The following is a 14,071-nucleotide window of genomic DNA, read 5'->3' on the forward strand; positions in this document are numbered from 1 at the left end:
CTGCTTAAAGGCTAGGATAGGACATTTGCCAGGACCTGGATGTCTGACAAATTTTCTGCTGCAATAGAGCTTCATCTACGGTAGAGTTCTACAATTACCAAAACCCTTTTCCAACTGAAGTAACTGAAAAGCTTTTTGTCCTCGCTTCTGTGAAGTCTGATTCGTTAAAAGACACACGGGGGGAAATGATGTAATACAATAAGCTTCTTCACGGCAAAGCAATTCCCTGGATGTCTGAGGTCATTGGAAAATTCAAGGCTGGTCCCTGAGGTGCATACAGTTTATCCAGCAGGTTTGAGAGAAGGCTGAGGTTTTTTTTTTTTTTTTTTTTTTTTCCCCAAGTGGTATTTGGTTAAATGACAAATATTGGCATTTGGGGGAAGGAAAGTCTGGCTTACAGAAACAGATACCAAGGAGATCCAAACTACAACTTGTACCAAATTAGATCTTTTTTTATTCAACAAAACGTTGATTAAGCCTCTATTATATGCCAGGAACACGGGGACAATGGGGTCGATGAATGTCAAATGCCTGCCCTCGTGGAGCTGACAGCCTCATATGAGAGAATAAACATTACAGGTAGAATATGTATGTCAGGTGGTGGTGAAGCGGAGTGAGGGCGGTCTGGAGCTCTGGGTGGGGGCTGCTATTTTCTACAGGGTAGTTAGGGACGTCTCCGAGAAGATGATGTTTGACACAGGAGCTGAAACCTGAGGAGAAAGAGAGAGAATCATTAAATATCTGTGAGAAGAGCATTACAGATGGCAGGGCAGCGATCATAAAGGCTGCTACACAGAGTATGTGGAGAGGTTGCGGAGCCCCAGGAAGGCAGACTGGGCTGGAACAGAGTGACTAGGGGTGGGGGGGGGGGGAGGAAATGAGAGGAGAGCAGGGAGCCGGGGTGCAGGCTCTTACAAGCCGATGTAAACACTGGCTTTGGTCTGAGTAAGATGGGAAGACGTTGGTGGGTGTTGAGCAGAAGCGTGACATGATCTGAGGTATTTCAGAAGGACCTCTCTGATGCCTGAGGGGAGAACAGGCCACAGGAAGGGAAGGGTGGAAGCAGAGAGACCAGCCAGGAGGCAGGGGAGAAATCTTGGTGTCTTACACCAGGATAGTGGCCGTGGAGGTGGAGAGCAGTGCTTGGCAGATGTAGTTTGAAGGGACAGCCGAACGGATTCACCCATGGTTTGGGTGTGGTGCGTGAGAGGCCAGGCCCTTGACTCTACCACCTGTAAGACTGGATTTGGACTTTCCTTTTTAAGATGTGGAGCAGACTGCAGGAGAAGCAGTACAGGCAGGTGGGAAGTGAGAATCAGAAACTGGGGTTCTGTTGTGGACATCTGAAATTTGAGGTGCCCGGGATGCCTCCAAGTGGTGGTGTTAAGCTATTGGATAAAATCCTTTGGAATTTGGAGCAGGAGATCAACATAGGAGTTATCGGTGTCTAAATGGTGTTTAGAGTCAGGAGAGGAGATCGTCTAGGGAGGGGGAGGACATAGAAATGCAAGAACGGATCCTTAGGGCTGTCCAACGTGTAGGACTGGGGGAGATGAGGAGGAACCAGCAAAGACGAAGAGTCAGGAATAGTCAGTGAGACAAAATGAAGGAGAGTGATGCCATGCGAACCAAGTGAAGGGGATGTTTCAATGCTGTTGATGGAAATGCCAGGAACTGTTCATTGGGTTCCGTAATGTGGACATTACTGGGGACCTTGACAAGTGGTTTTGGTGGAGTAGCGAGGAAAAAAGCCTGATTGGGTTAGATCTAAGAGAATGCAAGGAGAAGGAGAGATAGCAAACAACAATTATTTTTGAAGTTTTTTAAAGGGAAGCAGAAAAATGGAGTGGTTGTCAGAGGGGGGTGAAACATGTTATGGGCTGGATTTTGTTCCCCCCAACTTCATAGATTGAAGCGCTAATCCCCAGTGTGACAGTATTTTGAGACAGAGCCTTTAAGGAGACAACTGAGGTCAAATGAGGTCATAGGTGTGGGCCCTAACTCAGTAGGACTGGTGTCCTTGTAAGAAGAGAAAGAGACATCAGGGATGTGTCTGCACAGAGGAGAGGCCATGTGAGGACACAGGAGGCAGCTTCCTGCAAGCCAAGGACAGGAACATCAGGAGAAACCTTCGTCTTGGACTTCCAGCCTCCAGAACTGAGAGAAACAAATTTCTGTTATTGAAGCCCCATGGTCTGTGGTATTTGGTCACGGCAGCCCTAGCAGGCTAGTACAAAAATCAAGGGAAATCTGTTTTTTTTTAAGAGGGGGGAATGTTGTGGCATGTTCCTGGGTTGTCGAGATGCAATGCAGTCTAGCATACAAAGATAGAGGTTTGTTTTTTGTTTTGTTGTTTTGGTTTTTTTTAGATTTTATTTATTTATTGGAGAGAGTGAGTGAGAGAGAGAAAGTGAGCAAGCGGAGGAAGCAGCAGGCAGAGGGAGAAGCAGACTCCCCACTGAGGAGGGAACCCAAAGTGGGGCTCAGTCCCAGGACCCTGGGATCATGACCTGAGCTGAAGGCAGACTCTTAATCAACTGAGCCACCCAGGCGCCCCAGAGATTTGCCTTGGATAGGGATATAGGCAGATTGTAGATATGGTGGGAAGGTAGGGGAATTCTCTTCCAAATCCTTTTAGAAAAAGGATTGGTGAAATAGGAGGTACGGTCCTAAGTGGGGAGGGGAGGTTGGGTGGAAAGTGGAGTTTGAGAAGAAAGTATGAAATAATGAAATAATTGTCTCGCAGAGCAGGGGACAAACTGATGAGAGACATGTTGTCAGACAACTAGGCGATGCTAAGAGCCCACTGAAATTAGTGGTCGTGGATTTAGAGTGAGGCTAAGTTCTCATGCTCTTGTGTTTTTCTCCAGGATCCTCCAGTTGGGTTAGATGGAGAGTTGGATCCAAACGGGGGTTTTGTCGAGAATGACAGGGAGACCACATGCAACAGAGTGATTATAATGATGGTCTGTAGAATCTAAGCTGAGAGAGAATGAAGGAAAGCACACGCAAGTGTGAGGGGAACCATGAGAAGGTGGTGGAGTCACTGCATTGTGGGTCCGGGAAGAGAGTCGGGTCATTGTGGTGGGTGAGCTGGAAAGATGGCAGCATGTGGTCACGGGATGCTGAAATGGAAACGATGCAGAGAGTGCAGCTGGAATCCAGCCAGGTCTAGGGCATGACTGACTGCATGGCTAAGGGAGGGAGAAAGGAACATAGAATCGGTCGTGGAACTAAGAAGTCTATGTGGATACTGAGTTACTCTGAGACTACAAGGCATGGCTCTCCGTGGCAGCAAGCTCAGTGCTAGAATCTTCAAGGATTGAGGGGGAATGATGCAGGGCTGTGTAGACGGCTGAACCACGGAGGGGCAGCAAGTCGTAGAAAGGCAGGAGCCTTGAGGCTGGCCATTTTTGAAGCAAGAGAGGTAATGTTCTGGAACAGGGTTTCTCCACGGTGTGAACATTTTTTTTTTTTTTTTTGAACATTTTGGACTGAGTAATTCCTTGTTGCGGAAGGCTGTCCTGAGCTGAGCAGCATTCCAGACTTCCACACAAGAGATGCTAGTAGCACCAGCTTCCAGCTGTACAGGGAAAAATGTCTTTGAGACTTGACTAAATGTCCCTTGTGGGAAAAGATGGCTCCTGGCTGAGAAGCATTGACCCTAAAGCAGCAACGATGGGGGTGCCTGGGTGGCACAGTCGTTAAGCGTCTGCCTTCGGCTCAGGGCGTGATCCCAGCGTTCTGGGATCGAGCCCCACATCAGGCTCCTCCGCTAGGAGCCTGCTTCTTCCTCTCCCACTTCCCCCTGCTTGTGTTCCCTCTCTCTTGCTGGCTGTCTCTGCCAAATAAATAAATAAAATCTTAAAAAAAATAAATAAATAAATAAATAAATAAAGCAGCAACGATGAGCCAACAGGACACTTCCCTGGCCTGGGGCCCAGCGGTTATAAAGCGTGAGGAAGAGCAAGCAGCTAACACTTAGAGAGGGTCACAGGGCCATCGCTGTCTTCTGGGAAGATCAGATTTGGGTTAGAGCGCGCCGAAGGGAATCCTCCCAGGAAAGGGTGAGAATACAGTGAATGTGTTAGGATTTATGGCTATGATGTGGTTCACATCTATCAGTGCCAAGGAGCCGAGGAGGAAGTAAATGTAGCCCACGATGACCGGACAGTCCGTGTGTTTTGTCTGCTTACTTCGCTTCCTTTGCCTGACCCAGTTCACTGCTCCAATGAGCCACCTGCTTCTTAACGGCTCTTGCAAAGCAGATTCCAGTCATTATATCTAATACACGCTGAAATCAAGATCCCAGAAGAACAGGCCAAGTATCTACCGCGAAGCACTTGGCAGGGGTGAGGCACGAGCACTGCGCGCCGCCTCGTCCCAGAGTTCTCCTCAGGCTCTAACAGCTAAGCAGGCATGCTCTAGGACTCAGAGCTTCTAGCGAACTTCCTAGCTTTACAGACAGAAGTGAAGACTCCTCTCTAAATAACAGAGGGTTGGGAGATGTGAGGAGGATGAAAGTGTCCAGATTGCCTGGCGAGAGTAGAACTGTAACAGATTTCTGAGGTGGTATTTCAACACCGTTCCCCTTTATTTAACTTACTACTTGTAGGCCCTTGACCAAATAGTAACCTAGGCTGACGAGTCCACTGAAACAGCAAGATCCCATATAATCTATTTAAAGTGCGCTAGCAAAAAGCAGATGCAATGAAAGGCAGTTTTAATTCTTTGAGGGAAATAGCAAACATGTGGCTCAGGGAGAAATAAACGAGTTACATATCCAAAAGTCAGGAACGAAACCCCCCTGGGATCGCTGAGTTCCAACGGTGTAAATGGCTCCGTTCCTCCACAAGAGAAGGGAGCCTCGGTGTGGAATGATCAATGCTGACCGTCATGAAGAGAAATGTGGTCTCTTGTGCTCAACCGTCCGTACATACCATCAGTGAGTAACTCACAAGAAAGGACTGGAACTCGAGAGTGTAAGATAAGGCACTTTGTCTTTAATTCTATCAGTTTCTTCAGAATTAATCAAGGTCTGGGGTCCTCTGGTAACTGGAAGTTGTACTGGCTGCAGCACTAACGGGCTGACCACGTACCCAGAAAGGCATCAGAGAGCCACGGTCCGGAGGAGACTCCTTGGCGCGTTCTGCCCACCTGTCCACGTGCATTCCGACTTCTCGGCAAACTTCCCACAGCATGACCAGTGCGGGCGACCCGGGTGGCCTTTGTGTCCGTGGCCGCAGCCCAGGTACCCACCTGTGTGGTACCAAGAGGAGACAGAAGACAACCATTAGAGTGAAGTCCAGCAGTTTACCATGGAAACTCACTTTTCTGGCAACATTTAGACTCAGGGATGTGAAAACATATAATGAAAACCTGGCGAGAGAAACTAGCTATCTGGAGCCTCTGTAGGAGGGGGATTCCCAAGGACTGAAGACGGCCAATCAGTTAAGGTTCGTTGAAGTTCTAAGAAGAGCATTGTTTTAACATTCTGCTAACTCAAGGAGATGAACCAGTTTGGGTTTAAAAACTATAAAATAATTGAAATAAAAGAGATGGGAAGAGTGGTTGAAATAAAGAAGGTTAGTTCCTAAAGCGTTTATGAAAAAGGGCGCACAAGCCTGTCTTAAGGCCCATCATTAGAATAAGGACACCGTAGGATACATTTTAAAAAATAATTAGAGGGGCGCCTGGGTGGCTCAGTCGGTTAAGCGTCCGACTCAATCTCAGCTCATGTCTTGATCTCAGGGTTGTGAGCTCAAGCCCCGCACTGGGCTCTATGCTGGGCGTGGAGCCTACTTAAAAAAAAAAAAAAATTAGATCTCTTGCCTGAGTTGACCCTCCTTCCCCCAAGAAAAGAGCCAGACCTGGTCAACTGATTTAATCACCCACTTTCCCATCCCTGACTTGCTTGGTATTTCTTTAAGGTTTTAAAAGGAACAGAGTGGGTTCAGATTTTTTTTACACTGCCAGGCTGTTGGAAAGGGTATAGCTGGAAATCGAGCATGCCAGGGAGAAGTGCAGGGCTCATGAGACTGGTGAACTGGATCAAAACTAGAAGAACTGAGAACGTTTAAGCTTACTATTTCACTTTTCAGAACAAAGAAGCTTTAAGTGAAAGTTTTAGAAGTATGTTGTATTGATATGCACGGATTATATTCCTAGAAAGCACGCCGAGGTCTGAATCTCCTAAAGCTAGTGGCTGTGCGGTAGTTGAGCCCACTGCTGGGAGACCGGCCCGGCGGGTAAGGACGTTCGAGAGTGTTCCTCCTCACCTGGCATGGTGCCCCCACAGGCACAGCGAGCAGTCTTCTGGCCTCCGCTGGAGCAGAAGGTGCAGCAGTGAAACACGCCTGGGTGTGGCCGATGCCTTTTCCTCACGGTCACGGTGAACGGCGAGCCCTTCAGGGTTCAGACCAAGAGCAAAGAACAGCCCCTTGTGTGTCAACAGGGATGTGCGGGGCAGCCCATGTGCTTAGACGCAGTGTCAGTCACAGGGCCTGGCCCCGGAGGGACGAGGACAGCAGGAAGGAAACGGACAAGGGGACAGTGACTAGCTGGGCGCTCAGCTGTGTGCTTCCAGATACAAACGCCTGCAAGTCAAGGAATCCGTGCGGCCCCTCTCGCATGGAGCCCGCCTGATACACAGATAAACCCAAGCTGTGTTCGTGTCACTGGTGTCGCTACCTTCTCCGCTCTGGTGGCGTCTCGGGGCTCGTTAACGGAGAGCCGCAACCACCAGGCTAGGCTGTCCCGTGGTCCTTTCTCTGGTGTCTCAGTCACACACCTCCTCCCCTCACATACTGAGCCTCGCTCCCTTCCTCCCGCCCCTCCATCCTGGACGTATCCGTTTCCCCATCTACTCAGTCTCGGCCCGTGAGGATACAGGGAGAACTTCCGTTCTCTACTTTCTGTCCTATGCCTGACAGTCAGTATTTAGTAAGTTATCCCTGACTGAGAAGCACACAGTCTGTAGAAGCACAAACCAGAGAGTCTGGCACCTTAGAAGCTTCTCAAGTGTTCGATCTCTCCTCCTTTCAAGAGTTTACAATCCATTTTAAAAACAACTTGGAGTTCACAGACATGGGTTCAAATTCTGGTTTTGCTCTACAGGGAACTGTACTTTAGCACATTTGTTTCTCAGTCCAATTGCACCATGATCCCTAGGCCTGAAGGGCTTGGAAGAAAGGCCTAAGGATGTATGCAGAGGGACGTAGCCCACTCCGGCCAATGTGATCAGACAGGCAGTAAGCGGCTGTTGAACAGCGGTCTCCCTCTCCCTTTCTGCACACACAAGCCCAACACATCATGACACTATGGTGTTTTATCGTCCCTGTCAGTGTTGCTTTCTGGTTGGGGAAAACCTGTGAACACTCGAGATTCCGTCGGACCTGCTGAGTATCGCCTGATTTCAAAAAATTCACCATCTCTAAACCAGAAAGTGTTATCCTTGTCTGGGGAGGTGGTGCAGTAACCCTGGTAAGAGCTAAGCACATATGGAAACAGGCAAAAGAGTTACAAGGGCAGACGGTCAGGCAGATACATGACTGGTCGGTTGAGGGGAGAGGGCATAACTCTCCCAAATTGTGTTCCAGTAAGTTCCAGTCCGTCTGGTCACAGTCTGAACAATCCCGAGCTAGAGGATAGTGCTTGAATGTGTATGCTTGTCCCCTGGCGCATTGCCTCCTGGGATGAAGGTATCTTTTCCAAATTAAGAATTCTCCAACGGGGAAAAGGATAAAATATAAGCCCAAATGCCGGGGGGGGGGGGGGAGGAATAAGCACAGAGTTCTTATGGTCACCAGCAAAATCTAGGCCATTTCTGAAGAGAAGAGAAGGAAGAAAGAGGACCCTATTCAATCCATCTGTACAGCTGATCCCACGAGACATGTGTCCACATCCTGAGATGGCAGACGCCAGAGGAAGCAGGGAGAAAGGAAGCCAGGGAGGACAGGCCCAGGTCCTACTCACCTGCACGTGCTGCTCCTTGATGCAGACCAACACGGTGTAGACACCAGGCTCCTTGGGGGTATAGGACACGTAGTACGTCCCATCCTTGTTATCTTGCACCAGCGTTCTGACTGGACTGAATGCACATGGGGTTCAAAAAACCACTCACTCTCACAGGCCTGCTGCAGCCGCCCACCACTCGAGGTGTGAACCATTCCACCCAACATTCATTTGAAATGTCCCCCGAGCAGAATGCTCCTTCCATTGGTCTTGGAAATTATTTTACAACAGAAGGGAAGCAACGTAAATGCTGACTTAATCTGATGTACAGAGGAATCCCTTGAAAGCGTTACTGTGTTCTCTTTGATGGGCTTGCTGTACCCTCCCGCTCTCCTCCCTCCTCCGGCTCCAGAGACACATGAATATACTCCCAGACCAAGGGAGTAGCAAAGTGAGGCTGAATTTTGAGAAGGGGCCCATTCGGTCGAACACAGACAAGCTGAGGGGCAGAGCAGACCTTAGGGAGAGAGTGGAGTACTGGCACGAAACCCGCACAAGAAAACACATCTGCTCCAACTGGGCATATCACATTTTTTAATAGCATCTGGGGGGCAGGGGGTAGACTGTAACTACTGCAGGTGCACCTCCCCAGCTGCAAAGGGGCCTCAAGTGTCCAGTTTCATCACCGCTTATTACCCTTGACACCTGCCTGTGAAATACACACCTGTCTTTCTTATCTTTAGGGATGACCGCGACTTGCACGCTGTCCCCTCCCCGGCCCATGCTCTCTCCTGCTGCATCCCTACACAGCAGAGTGAAAGAGGCTGTCTGTTTCTCCCGGGCTCGGTGGAGATCTGCAGAAAATAAACACTCAGTCCTCTCTCGCCTCAAAGGCCAGCTGCCGCAGTGACTGCAACCCCAGATCAGACACCACCTTGCTGCTTCTCTTTAGAACAAAAGGTCGTGCTTCCTGTTTAGTAATCGCCCTGCTCCCTTTCTCTTCTCTTTCCGCTCTGACCCCCAGAGCATACCTTTTGGGAGTCCCTTCAGGAGAGCCTGGCTGTCTCTCAGCCACTTGCTGCTCTTGGATCACACAGGATCCTGAACCTTAACTGCAGCCCTAAGGGAGCTTTGAAAATACTCAGGACAGACCTACATATTCAGAGCAGAAAACCTCTAGACCCTGTGAGGGAGGCTCGTAAGCCCAAAGCTATCCTCTCTGAGCTGCAGATCATGCTGGAATGGGCAGGGGGTAGAGCTGCTCAGCCTGGACTTGAGCCACGCTGCTAGGGAAACAGTCATAGGTGCAGCCTTGGCACCAGCAGACTCAACAGGGCTACTTAACTTGGGGCTCATGAACTATCATGTGGTCTCTGGAGAGGCTTATGAGGGGGGCCAGACAATCTCCTGAAGCAGTGTGCCCAAATTAGCAGATGTTTCTTGGGGAGAGATCATTCTCAAAGGGCTCTATGACCTCCAAGAGGTTAAGAATTCCCGTGCCAGAGTCAGGTTGCCTCTACGGTACAGTCTGCCCATCAGGACTGATCTCTGACCTATCTTTGAATAACTGCCTCCTTCAGGAATAGAAGGGTCAGAGGAAATTGTTTCTCCCCCTACCGAATGAAATGCCTACCATAATCTTTTAAATGTCAAGATGTGGCTTACATAAACCAAGAAGGGCACAGAAGAAAGTTCGCTCTAACCCTGTCTTCCTCACTCCTCTGAAGCTCTCTTCGGGACTTGATCCAAGGCGTCTGGGGCCCTGACATACTCCTTTCCAGGCAGGCAGGATTTCACCCCGGCCTATCCTGTTATTGTCTTTGCGCACTGTCTCTGTTCTATCATCTGATAGAAACAGCACGCTCCATGAGGTCCTTGCTAGTTACTACTTTGCTCAACTGGAAAAGGGTCAAGCCTCACCCCTATATGGGATACTACCTGTACCCCGGTCAGAACGAAACAGAAAGAAAGGGCAAGGGAGGGGTCACTGTCCTTTAGATCAGTATGGCTCCCTCCCTTGGTAAACTGGTTGGTAGGAAACTCTTCCTAGCTGAATGAAGGCCCCAGCTGAAAAAGCCACGCCTCTTTAAACACCAAGTCCCCATCCACTGTCCTCTCGAGGCCAGCGGGAAATGCCTTCCTACCTTCTCCTTGGAGGACACATTTGGCTGGATCGACCTCTTTGGTATTGATGGCCCCATAAACTTCATAGCCACGGCACCGGCCTGCTTTCTGCTGAGGAGAGAAGCATATCTTATCGTTTACTCCAGGACGGACATTATATTCGACTTTGTTCAGCTTTGTGAGCCGTTCTACTACCACCCCCTTGGTGATGAGGATCTCCAAGTCTGAGCCACTGGTCAGCAGGTGCTCCGTGAACTCCACGCCAGTCCGCATGTCTGCCAGCAGCTGCTCTAGCTGGGCCTTCTGCAGCTGCAGGGAGTTTTCCTTCTGGACCCGTATGTCTTCCAGCTGCTTCAGCAGCTTGTCCCGATGCTCCTCAATGGCCTTGATGTAGCCCTCAGAGAATGTTCGCACGTCAGCCGCCACAGCCTCCACCCGCTCCTGGAGGGCACTGTTCACCCCTTTGATCTGTGTGAGGGCTTCCTCCAGCGCCTCCACGTGGGGCTGGGTGCCTTTGAGGAGCTCTCGCACCGAGTCCCCATGCTTGTGGATAACATTGCTCGTGAAGTCATAGGGGTGCTCCCGGTGCTCCCCCACCACGCAGTCCCGGCACACGGGCCGGTCGCAGAGCTCGCAGAACAGCCTCAGCTCCTCTGCAGGGTGCGCGGGACACAGAATGGGCTTCCCGATCCTGCTGTAGCCTTTCAAGTCTTTTAGGTCCACCATCGTATGGTAAGTCGTTTTCTTCTGCCGCCTAGGGACAGAGTCAGGGCCAGGAAATTAGGGGACGATTCAGTTAGGAAACAGTGTGGAAGTTTTTAGAGCGTAGCTCAGAAGTCAAACATGTTGACCTGCGTTCATTCCCTTGCTCTGACCTCTTAACCATGCAATCCTCTTGGATTCACTTCCTCCTCATCTGTACGGGGAGGGAATAACACCTACTGGAAACCTACTTGAACAAAATGATAGTAGACTACAGCTCTCTGCCTGGGATGGGACTTTGCCAAAGGTTGCAACACTAAGGCAACGGCCTGGAACTTTCTCTGAAGAGTTAGTTTGGCAAGTTGAGACAAGAGCCACGGCCTACTCCTTCAGCAAGCTAAAGGTGAGAGCATGGTGGGAACCCAGCATCAGTGCCATGTGGCACAGCAATAACACCCGGCAATTAAAACGTGTTTAGCTGGCCTCGACAGAGGGTCTCCCTCCACTTTCACTTGAGATTTTGGCCAGTGCCTGCATCACCCAAAGCCGCAAGCTAGAATTTTCCCCAAGAGCCATCAGCATTATTAGAAAGGCTGAAATCAATGGTCAGTAAAGCCACAGTTCTCTTTTTAATTCCCCTTTTCTGTAGCCCTCTAGAGATTCAGGGAAATCCCCAGGAAACCCAATGACTGTCCAAAGTCAGCATGGTATCAGCTCGGAGCTTGCATACCTACTCTGGCACCAGAAGAGTGACTGTAGGCAAAACAGGGTCAGCTGTTTAGCTGGCAGCAAGACTGTCATAATTACAAGTTAAAAATAGGAAGACTGAAGACTACTAACGTGCTCTGTTGGTGAGACCGGAAAACAAATGGAAGGCAAAATTTAAAAACTATTTTAAGCTAATCCTAGAATCTCGGCTATTTTATATTCTGATGTCCTGTAATGGGGGAGGGAGTGGAGAAGGGACAAAGAATGATTCATGTGACCAGCTATTCACCAAATGCCATTAAAGACATAAATCTGCACCCCAACGAGCACTTATCGGCCCACCTCACCAAACTCCAGAGTCACTCTAGGGTACAAGGCAAAGGCTTCCAGCACCTTATACTGGGAAGGCAGCATGGATTATTAGAAAGAGCACAGAAGGCGGTCAGAAGACCTGGATTTAAAACTGGGTTCTGTTATATGCTACTTACCAGCTGTGGGACTTTGGCAAATCACATTTTGCTGAGCTTCAGTTTCCTCAAATAATAAATGGGAGTGAAAACAGTGCCTGCTTTTCTATAAGAGTTGCAAGGCATCAAATGAGATCAAGGCCAGGGGCTATGCTATTATATTCATTCTTCTCTGTTTATCCAGCACCCACTATAATTATTCACTATACAAACGACTGATGACCCAAGGAAACTGTGAATGTGCTTTGCAAACTGAAAAGGACTTTGCAAACCTTTGCTTCTATTATTACTAGGGTTATTCTGTAAGGCTGCAGGAGTTACCTACCATTCTAAAGTAATTATCACAGCGTATACTGCTCTTTGACCTTACGTGGCATTCGAGAGAGCTTTCCTTCCCATCTGCTCACCAAGGGACTTCTGGCTTGACACCTCTTTGCATTCTGCTCTTAAGCTACACCAGGTGGGGTATCCCATCTGTACCTGTGAGCCTGGCAGCAGAAGTGGCAGAGATTGGCTTTGCAGGTCTGACATCTCTTCTCCACTTCTCTGTCGCTGCACAGGTCACACACCAGGCCCTGGCCTTCCCCATGAAGACTCTCCAGCATCACATCATTCATGGCCAGGTGGTCTATGGTTAAAGCCTTCACTCCACCCATGGGCAGGTCCACCTGAGCATCACATACCGGACAGAGGATGCCGATCTGCGGCTGCAGGCTGGGTGGCTTGAGTTCCTGGAATATTGACCCCTCAGAGCTTGTGTCAGAGTCTCCCCCTCTGATGTCCACTACTGAGAAGGGTTCCAGCTGCTCCAGACACGTGGTGCAAACTGTGTGCAAACAAGGCAAGAGCCTGGGGGCTTTGAAAAGCCCCATGCACAAAGGGCAGCGAGTCTTGCCTGAGTTCCCAAGTGCGGTCCCACTGGGGAGTTTGCCCACGAAGCCAAGCAGCGGCTTCCTCTTTTCTGACATGTTCCCCACGTTTGTGCCCAGTATCAGAAAAGGCGACGGGCAGCTCTATAATGAAGTAGTAGGTGATTAAGCCCCCCCAAAGAGAAAGTTTCCAGAATTTGAGCAGAGACCATGGGGACTCTCTCTTCAACAACTGTAAGGGCAAAATGGTAGAAGAGGAGTCGTCAAAGGAACCACCCACAGATCTACTTAGGAGGGCCCCCTCCTTTCCATGGCATCCCATACCAGACGCGCCCACGCCCTCCTGTGCCCCCCAAGTCCTCCTCCCCGGAAGCGCTTCCAGGTCTAAGTCTTGAGCTGGTCCTGCCGCCGCCAGCTCCTGGAACCCTGCACCTCTCACTCCCTCCACTACCACCCCCCTCCCGCCCCCCGCCCCACTGGCTCCGCGCCCAACACGCGACAAGCGCCACCCCCGCCCTCGCGTGATGAGGGGGCGGGGGGGGGCCTCCTGCTCCTTCCCTCGACCCGGCCCTGCGCGGACGGCACACGGCGTGCAAGGAAGCTGTGAGTTCCGTCGACTCCTCGGTGGCCGCCGCCTCCCCAACACCACTGCCCAAGGTGCCCGAAGGCTCTGGCCCCTCCTCGCCCCAATCCCAGTCCAGGTCTACTCGGGGGAGTCCAATCACCGTCCGAGAAGGGAGGCCCTCGCCGCTGGGGACCCCGCCTCCCAACAGAGTGACACCACCAGCATCCAATAAGGTTCGGAAACTCCACATCTTCTCCAGTCCACTCCGACGGGGAGGGGAGGGACCAAACTAGGGGCCGGGGCTCGGGCGGCCGGAGGGCTCGTGCCGAAGGGAGGAAAAGAGTGAGGCTGGGAGTGAGCGGCATAGTATAGCCAGCGTCACCCTTTTACGGGGACTGTCTCTCTATCGCTGTAGTGACCAGAGAGGCCAGAGGACCCCTTAAAAAGCCCCGCTGACACGCCCCGGGGACGACCTCCTTTGCGCCCTCGGATTGGGCCCACGAACCCAGACTGGGCCTTCCCATTGGTGGGTGGCGCTGTCAGTGGGCCCCGAGCTCAGCGCACAGCTTGCTGGGAGTTGTAGGACGAGGCGTCTTCCTCGTCCCGGAGGCTTCGGGCGTGACAACGGCAGTTTCTGCTCAGCCGGTGTGAGCCCTCGAGTTCCCCTTTGGACCTCCCCAGCT

At 50.7% G+C, this 14,071-nt stretch overlaps 1 protein-coding gene across 3 annotated transcripts; it reads right to left on the reverse strand.

Moving 5' to 3' along the window:
• Positions 1-425: 425 nt before the first annotated feature.
• On the reverse strand, positions 426-13,356 carry TRIM45 (tripartite motif containing 45). 3 transcript variants are annotated; one of them, XM_045801413.2, is made up of 7 exons: positions 12,435-13,356; positions 10,098-10,831; positions 8,678-8,807; positions 7,975-8,089; positions 6,279-6,405; positions 5,100-5,259; positions 426-710 (listed from the first exon to the last, which is right to left on the reverse strand). In XM_045801413.2, exons 1-6 carry the CDS (start codon positions 12,920-12,922, stop codon positions 5,111-5,113), a joined length of 1,743 nt encoding a protein of 580 aa, XP_045657369.1. In that variant the 5' UTR covers positions 12,923-13,356; the 3' UTR covers positions 426-710; positions 5,100-5,110. The 3 variants fall into 3 exon arrangements, with proteins under 3 accessions (XP_045657369.1, XP_045657368.1, XP_087722323.1); XM_045801412.2 differs by lacking the exon at positions 426-710 and having other exon boundaries at positions 4,707-5,259; XM_087866197.1 differs by lacking the exon at positions 426-710 and having other exon boundaries at positions 4,707-5,259; positions 6,279-6,439.
• Positions 13,357-14,071: the final 715 nt, after the last annotated feature.

This window comes from Ursus americanus, chromosome 12 (genome assembly GCF_024610735.1).
Source record: "Ursus americanus isolate L20-20 chromosome 12, mUrsAme1.1.p, whole genome shotgun sequence".
NCBI classification, from domain to species: domain Eukaryota; kingdom Metazoa; phylum Chordata; class Mammalia; order Carnivora; family Ursidae; genus Ursus; species Ursus americanus.

Coding starts and splice junctions, on each gene's coding strand:
- TRIM45 (XM_087866197.1), bottom strand. CDS start 12,922: ATGTCAGAAAAGAGGAAGCCGCTGCTTGGCTTCGTGGGCAAACTCCCC. Junction 6,440..7,974: donor TCAAGGAGCAGCACGTGCAG/GTGAGTAGGACC, acceptor TTGACACACAAG/GGGCTGTTCTTTGCTCTTGG. Junction 5,260..6,278: donor CTGTGGGGGCACCATGCCAG/GTGAGGAGGAAC, acceptor GGTACCACACAG/GTGGGTACCTGGGCTGCGGC.